The sequence below is a fragment of the Nelumbo lutea genome, chromosome 4 (genome assembly GCF_056320005.1).
Source record: "Nelumbo lutea isolate HS-2025 chromosome 4, American lotus-T2T, whole genome shotgun sequence".
Classification (NCBI taxonomy): Eukaryota; Viridiplantae; Streptophyta; class Magnoliopsida; order Proteales; family Nelumbonaceae; genus Nelumbo; species Nelumbo lutea.
In genome coordinates, this window is record NC_142687.1 from 75,787,836 (window position 1) to 75,795,722 (window position 7,887).

Sequence of the window (7,887 nt, forward strand, 5' to 3'; positions counted from 1 at the left end):
GGCATACAAACACTTACTAGACAAAGTTCAACAAAGAATGTCTTTATGGAAAGCATCTCTTCTTTCACAAGCAAGCAGGATTACAATGATCAAGTCAATAACCCAATCTCTCCCAATATACTCGATGTCAAAAAGATTATTTTTGAAATGGAAAAGCTTGAAAGATTCTTTTGGTGGAAAGGAAACTTTATACACACTAAATTGGGAGAAAATGTGCAGACCATAGAACGAAGGAGGACTTGGATTTAGAAAGTTAAGTGAGATGAATGAGGCTTTGTTTGCTAAACAAATGGTGCTTTCTCTTATTATTCTCATCGAGCAGCGAGCACTTGTGTTCTTCTCTACAATGATAAGAGGGTGATTACGGCTACAGGTAGTATAGTGCAAGCACAAGATCCAGCTGAAGCTGAATGGAAGGCAGTCTTTCTGGGGCTTCAAGAAGCAAAAAGAAAAAAATATCAATATCATCACTATTTTTTGTGATGCCATGGGAGTAGTCGACACCTTACATAGCAATACTTGAGATTGTAACTGGGTCAATAAGTTGTATTCACATGAGTTCTACTCTCTTGCGAGGTCTTTTGATGTATGCATAGTTAAGCATGTAAATAGACAACATAATATGCTAGCTCATGAAGTAGCTACTAAGGCATGTAGGAGAGGTTCGGAATTGGTCTTTCAATTACCCTCCCAAGGACTTGATGTACACACTTTCAAATCTATAATTTAAGGTTTCTCTTTTCAAAACAAAAAACAAAAAATGAACAGTCCGAAATCCTTCCCTTTTCTATTAAAGAAAGTTTGGATCATCCGAATGTCCATTAAAATATGACCCCAACTTTATTAAATACAAGAGAAGAATTTGAGAATGTTCTTTTTTGGCTAATTAGATGGTTAATAAAGAAAATTAAATGACATTCCAAGAATATTTGTGTCTTTTCAAATGCCGCTTAACAGATGATTAATGGTTGATTAACAATAGGTATTGGATTCACATTTTGAAAGTTGAGATACTGAATTCACGTTTTAAAAATCGAAAATCAAAGTGACACTAGGCCCAATTACTAATTAGGGATGCAACTTGGGTCGGGTTGATGATCGGGTTAGGGTTAGGGTTGAAATTCTTGAACCCGACCTTAGTTCGGATTGGGTTAGGGCTGACCCCTCGAGCAACCCGACCCCCTATAGTACTAGACTACTAGTCTACAACTCTACAACTCTACAACATGTCATATATATAATTATATATATAACATACATTGATTTGTTTAGATGCATGATAGTTGTATAGCCCCCTTTCTTTAAGTTATTCACAGGTACTTGACTACTTGTCTTCCTTTTTGTCTTGTAATTTTTATGTGTGATTTATCTAATATATTCAAATTATTTGTCTGATCCTATGAGTTATTATTAGTGATTTTATTTCCATAATTTTGTGTTTAATTATTGTTGATTTCATGAATTTATATTTTTGAGAAAAAAAACTTTCATAAGTCATAACTCACGATAAACAAATACTTATTTTTCTACTAGATTTTAAGGGATTGAAAGGTTGGGTTGGGTCCAAACCCGAACCCAACCCAACCCGAAGTTGACATCAGGTTGGGTTAGGATTGAAGGAATTAATTGGGGTTAGGGTTCGGGTTGGGTAGGTCAGGTCGGATTAGGGTTAAGGTTGGGGGTTTAGAACATAAGGTTGGGCTAAGGTTGGCCTCAACCCGACCTAACCCGGCCCAACATGCAGCCCTAGTACTAATCGAGAATTTTTCCCTTTTTTATTTTTCTAGTTACAGTTGAGAGGTCTCCCAATAGCCCAGGCCCCCAACATGAGGACCAATTTTTTTTCTTTTTTCCATCTCTAAACAGCCTTGGATTCTCAGAAACAGATATAAATGGCAAAATAACTACCTTACATACACAACAAATAATTATAAACAGGAATGAGTAGGGGTTATGATCTGCCTATTCCCCTAACTTGTAATATATGTACATTTACCCCAAATAAGCAAATACAAGCATTGAAAGTTTATGTTTTTTTTTTTTTTTTTTTTTTTTTTTGTTGGCAAAGCATAGGAAGTTAAACAATGTCTCTTCCCCACTCCTAGTCCTAGGTGGCTGCTTTTTCTAACGCATCTGAAGCAACCAAAAACAGAATGCATTGGCTCCCTCTCCCCAATGGAAGTGTCACGGCCTGTTGCTAAACTAAAAATAATAATTACACTCAATTTCCGCTGTCATTCCCATCCAGCAATCTCTTCAAACTACAGAGGGCCTCCGCGGAGAGGCTGCAATACCTCAATTTCTGCTGCTGCCGTGGTGGTGTCGACTCCCCCTGGATATGGTTGTCTGACGAGGAAAAGGCGACAACAATAACAGTTAAGTTATCAAAGGTGTTGAGGCGGAGGGCCTCCATGACAAGATCCCTGGCACACTGCTCCGGGTCACCATGCCGGCGTAGCCCACGGCGCACTATACTTACAGCATGCTGGCTTGACATCACATCCCATATTCCATCACAACCGATGATGAGGAATTCGTCATCTTCTGTAAGAATTATCTGTCGAAACTCTGGCTCTGCAATCAGCGGCGAGGGAGAGCCTCGGGGAAACTTCATGTCCCAGTCTCCAAGGGCCCTGGTAACTGCAAGTACACCATTAAGATACCCATCATCGATATAACCACCCAACTCCTCCACCCGCCTCCGCTCTGATGCATGTATGGGCCTATGGTCTTGGGACATCTCAATTGCTACGCCTCGACGGCAAAGAACTGCCCTGCAGTCTCCAGCATTGGCAACCAATAGAAGCCTGCAATAAGCAGCAATTAAAGAGTAAGAAAAGTAATTAAAGAATGCAGGGGAAACGTACAATCCTTCATCAAGAATCGGGCATTTCACCTAGAAGGGTAGAACAGAAACATATCAGGGGTTATATTATTGTTTACGAACTAAAGGAGATCATCATTCTTGCAGTGTTCATTCTCTAATTTATATAGGACTACAGGGTTGTGAATTGTTTCACCATTTTTCTTCTGGGGTTCCCAAATCGTTATTCCCCTTCTTAAGCAATTTCTAAACCTGATATGTTTACGGAAAAAGCTGTGGTTTCGGAGGCTCAACTAACCTTCCAAGTATAAGAGCAGTAAGTGCCGTTGTGCCAGAAGAACAGCTAACAGTACGATCGTCAGCCAAAGCAAGATCGGCCAGGAGAAATGCTTTTCGTATTGATTTTTCAACCTCTTCTAGGAAGACATCATCATCCTCAGAAGCCTGTGGGAAGCCGGCATCTTTAAAAAAGAATTTCATGGCATTCTTCTTGACATATGTTGCTGCATCCGAGCCTCCATGGCCATCGAACACCTGCATTGTGTACCCAACACCAATTAGCAACAGGAAATGTCAATAGAAAGAGCAAGTGCCCGCCACACGGCCACAGAGGATGCTAGATGCCTACCCCGTAGAAAGCACTATGCTTGGGACACTGGAAGAGCGAACCCAGGTGCGTGGGTAAATCATCAATCCGTATGTGTTCATCTTCCATGGATCTACGGGGCCCAATGTCGACAAAGCTACCAGAACGTAAGGTTGGGACAAACTGGAGGATGGCTGAGTCAATTTTAACATCTGGGATGGTATCGAGGGATCTCGCATCCTGCAAAGAACAGAAAAAGATAGAGGTCAGCTTCTCCGGATCCACTACAGGTATCCAAACAAGTAGAATTATGGAAGAAAAACAGCTTCGATGAAAACAATAAAAGGGTTTATTTGTTGCCGCTATCTAAAGACTTGGTAGAATTACAGGATATGTAAGAAAAGGAGCTTGGTAAAACAAGTATTTTTAGTTTCATCTTTCATGTTAAAACTCATGAAAAGACCCATAAATATTGTAAATATATGATAATCTTCAAATCAATTTTCCTTAAAAAATAAGCATGATTCGAAAAGACAGAAGAAGAAAGCTAAAGATCATAACTAAAGTTTCAAAATCTGAAGTCAGGAGATATTTGTGTTTATTCCAAAATACCAGCAAAATGTTTAATTAGTCACCCAAAAATAAGAAATCATCAGCTGAAATTTGTAATATTCCGTTAAGTTCTTTTTGCACAAAAGGTTAATGTAAGGAATCTTTCACAAACTTTATAAACAGAACGATTACCTCAAAAGGACAACAAAAAATAAAAAATCCAGGCAAAAAGAATCAGAAATTGTGATTATTGGATACTAGCATGAAAAAAAAATCCCTTTCAGGACTAAGAAAAGAAGTGAAGAATTTGCTTCAACTTGCAACTAATTCTCGTTAAAGGAATGGAATATCGAATTTAAGAAACCGAAATAGAAGATGAGGTTAAAATTTTCTAGATAGCACCGGGTAATCTTACATCATTTTAATTTCGTTAATTCATTAAAGGAAGAACACAAAATCTATTTATCGTTGAAGAAGAATTGCTTACCACTTCGGAGCGCGCTATATCATTTGAAACCGAATCTGACGCGCGAATTTGGTGAAAAGCCGGTGAATATGGCGTCGAAACGTCGACAATGTCTTCAATCTTCTGAGGATTGTTTCCTTTCACGATGCATCGGTACTGAACATCCAAAACCGGGATGCTCTGATGACAAATAATTTTTGCCTCTGCTACCATCTCCTCCGATCGACGATCATCACAAAAAAAAAAAAAACAGATGAATGCTTGAATCTCTTCCGTGGAAGAAACTTTGACGAATTTGCAACCTTTCCGGCAAGAAATTAGGTTACTCTGAAGCAGATCAAAGTAAAAGAGAAAAAATCTGGGATAAAATGGCGCTTCTTTCTTCTCTCCTTCCGCTCTCTCTCTCTCTCTCGATCTCGAGTTTTGGTGTTGCGAAGCGAAGTGCATTGCATAGAGCTGATCTTTATAGGTTTCTTTTTAGAGTTATTTTTTATTTATTTATTTTAGGCTACTCTCCGTCTCCCAGGCCCCATCTGAGGTGCAGGCGAAATTCGATACCAAGTCTCCGCTACCACCAGCTGGTTGGCACTTTTAAAAACTTTGAAGACCACCTATGACTTTGGGTTTAGATTGACACGTGGATGTATAATAGACGTCTGATAAAAGGATTACTTCATTATGATAAAGCAATAGCACATTAGCACCAGATCACACCTTGTAGGTATTTTGCGATATCGAGGATCGAGGCCGCCCCTTGAGTCTTGACCCTGTAAAGGAAGTGGGGGGGGGGATCATACATATATCATTCGTAGACGGAAATACCCTTCGGTCTAGTTACACTTAACATTTTCTTAGTTATATATAAAAAAAAAGAAATAAAGAAAATATATGTATCATAGGAGACGTTGTGATATCTTTGAACCTGGGTGGTCAGTTTTCATTTGGTTAAAAACTAAATAAATAAAATGACGGAAATACCCTTAAAGAGAGAAATAAAGAAAAGATACTTTGTGATATTTTTGAACCGAGTTGTCAGTTTTATTTGGCTTCTACCTTTCAGATAAATAGATTACAGCTTCTAAAGTGTATGAAGGCGAGTGGTGATTCATAAATATCTGTGGATTTGGTTTATGTTTGAAAGAAACCCCTTGTTTTTAACCAGGCAAGAAGAGTACATAGATCTTAAATAATTTGTTAATTAACCAAACACCAAGTACAAGTGTGACATGCTTCATACCATGGGTCATTTACCTTGTGCCCCCATAGTTATTGCCTTGTTGGTTTTCCATCGGATCACATATAAACGACAACACTAAATGAGGCGAATGGGATTTTACCTTTTACGCCGGTCAGTCCCAACTCTATTTTGATTTTGTCAATGTCTAATCATATATATGATAAAAAAGAAGAGGGACTATACAAGATAGGGGTGGCTCACTGGCCCTACCTCACAAATCAGCGAAACAGATAAGAAAAACTATAAAAAGGCAAGGAAGATAGAGAAAAACTCGACAACTCTGAACCCGATGAGAGAACCTCGTGCACTAATCAGTCCGCTGCTTGACGGTAAGTAATTCTTCCCTGCCAGGTGATCATCTGAAGACAGTTGTAAATGATGCTTTAAAGTTTCGATGGGGGTTCCTTCTTCTTTTTTATTGTCTTCTTCAATCGGGAATTCTTTGAAATTCAAGGCGAAATTCCCAAATAGCCCACGCTTCTGCTACATTAATGGAGGAATTTCCTAATTTGTAAGTTTTGTAGTCCAATACTCTCTATTTTCTTGGTATAATCTCTTGCAATGGCAGCGAAGATTCAAAGTGTCAATGCGTGTCGGTCCGTATTGACCGATACATATTGTGCCGATGCCTTCTCGATACCTCTTACAGGCGTTGTATCAAATCAGCCACTGGTTCAGAGGATATCCAAGTCTTAAACCGGACCTGACAAAATAAAATAACTAAATAAAACACCGACAAGCACATTATTTTTGAAGTACAGGCATCAAAATTTAGGAGGTTTTCATATGATTTGTTTCCAGGTTTTTGAAGTAGGATCACTCTTTATCTCTTGGAGAGCGCTCTTTCTATTTTTCCAAATTATCCGGTCAAAGATATACAATTTTTACGTTATGGAGCGGGCCATTTACCCTTCTAATTTTGCAAATTTTTGCCCATTGATCATTGTCGTTTGGGCATCCAATATTTGAATTTACCAAAAGATATATTTTCTTTGTGAAAGGACAACCTCTGAATATATGAACTATATCTTCCTCCTTCCCACAGAAATTACAAGCTCCATCTAGGTTACATCCAGAAGGGATTTTGTTGGAATTTTGTTGTTTAGCAGTAGAAAGAGAAAATACTTTAAATTTTGGGGGCATTTCAAATTCCATACTTGAGTTCCTGTTAGGATACACATTATTCCCCTGGTTCGCGGCACTTTTTAACATGTAAACCGATTCGACTAAGAGAGATCCGTCCCCTAAAGACTAAGGGTCCATTTTAATTTCTAGAATAGGTGATTGGAATTAGAATGGGAATGGCCTATTCCAATTCCAACTGTTTATTTGGTAGGAATGGGATTCTATTTCCCATTCAAGAGATAAAAGCTCCCTAAACCCTAATATCAATAAAATATTATTAAATTAATAATAAGATGATAATAATAAATATATTAATTATTAAGTATAAATAAAGTACCAAGACAATGTAATTGAAGTAATAATAGTATATCAATAAAAAATAATGAAATAATAATAATAATAATAATTAGAAGTATGTATAGCTCACTCAAACCCTCAAAGAACACTCAAATACCATGAGTAACACCATAGGATCACTTATGAGCAGTTTACAATCAATTCCCACGCTGCAATGAACTTATGGTTCATTGCCACTTTCGCAATGAATCCACAACATGTTAAGTAAACCCGCAATAAACTCACAATCCACCAAGTCCAATCAACATCTAAACCTAAATAAGCCTTAGAAACACTCATCCAAAAGACCCAAGCACACTTGAGTGTGCAATGAAGTCATGCCCGCCATGACATGCGATAAACCTATAGCTTGCGAACTCGCTCCGGATAATGGGTCGAGGAAGACAAACCATGTTGTACAAAAAGGTAGTAGCACACGTGAGTAATGAGGAACCTTAAGAATAAGGAAAGCCGACCCCTGAGAAGATCTTCATGAGACACGTGGCGATGCCCCAATAGCATATCCAATGATTGCCAGCGAACAAAATATTCCCTTCCCTGATACGGAGTGAATATCCTCATATCCTACCTTTTAGAATCTCATAAATGGGGGGTCCTCCTCACGTTAAACATCATTGGATCCCAAGCGTTTGTTACTGATATTCTTGAGCTCTCACGACCCTCTCACTTCTTAACCCCTTTTATCAAAAGACCTTCACTCCCCTTGGAGGCTTTTCTTTGTCTTTCAAAGAGACCACTTC

The 7,887-nt window shown here is 38.4% G+C and overlaps 1 protein-coding gene across 1 annotated transcript; it reads right to left on the bottom strand.

Annotated features, from left to right (window-relative positions):
• Positions 1 to 1,889: 1,889 nt before the first annotated feature.
• Positions 1,890 to 4,995, bottom strand: LOC148861139 (putative protein phosphatase 2C 47). Its single transcript, XM_088985351.1, has 4 exons — positions 4,450 to 4,995; positions 3,453 to 3,650; positions 3,123 to 3,358; positions 1,890 to 2,807 (listed from the first exon to the last, which is right to left on the bottom strand). Exons 1-4 carry the CDS (start codon positions 4,873 to 4,875, stop codon positions 2,222 to 2,224), a joined length of 1,446 nt encoding a protein of 481 aa, XP_088841477.1. The 5' UTR covers positions 4,876 to 4,995; the 3' UTR covers positions 1,890 to 2,221.
• Between the last annotated feature and the right edge of the window lie 2,892 nt (positions 4,996 to 7,887).

What these genes read in the sequence shown, in the direction of transcription:
- LOC148861139 (XM_088985351.1), bottom strand. Translation starts at nt 4,875, where the DNA reads ATGCACTTCGCTTCGCAACACCAAAACTCGAGATCGAGAGAGAGAGAG. An exon ending in AGCATAGTGCTTTCTACGGG is followed by an intron (nt 3,359 to 3,452) that starts GTAGGCATCTAG and finishes TACACAATGCAG; the next exon opens with GTGTTCGATGGCCATGGAGG. An exon ending in ACTGCTCTTATACTTGGAAG is followed by an intron (nt 2,808 to 3,122) that starts GTTAGTTGAGCC and finishes TGCTTATTGCAG; the next exon opens with GCTTCTATTGGTTGCCAATG.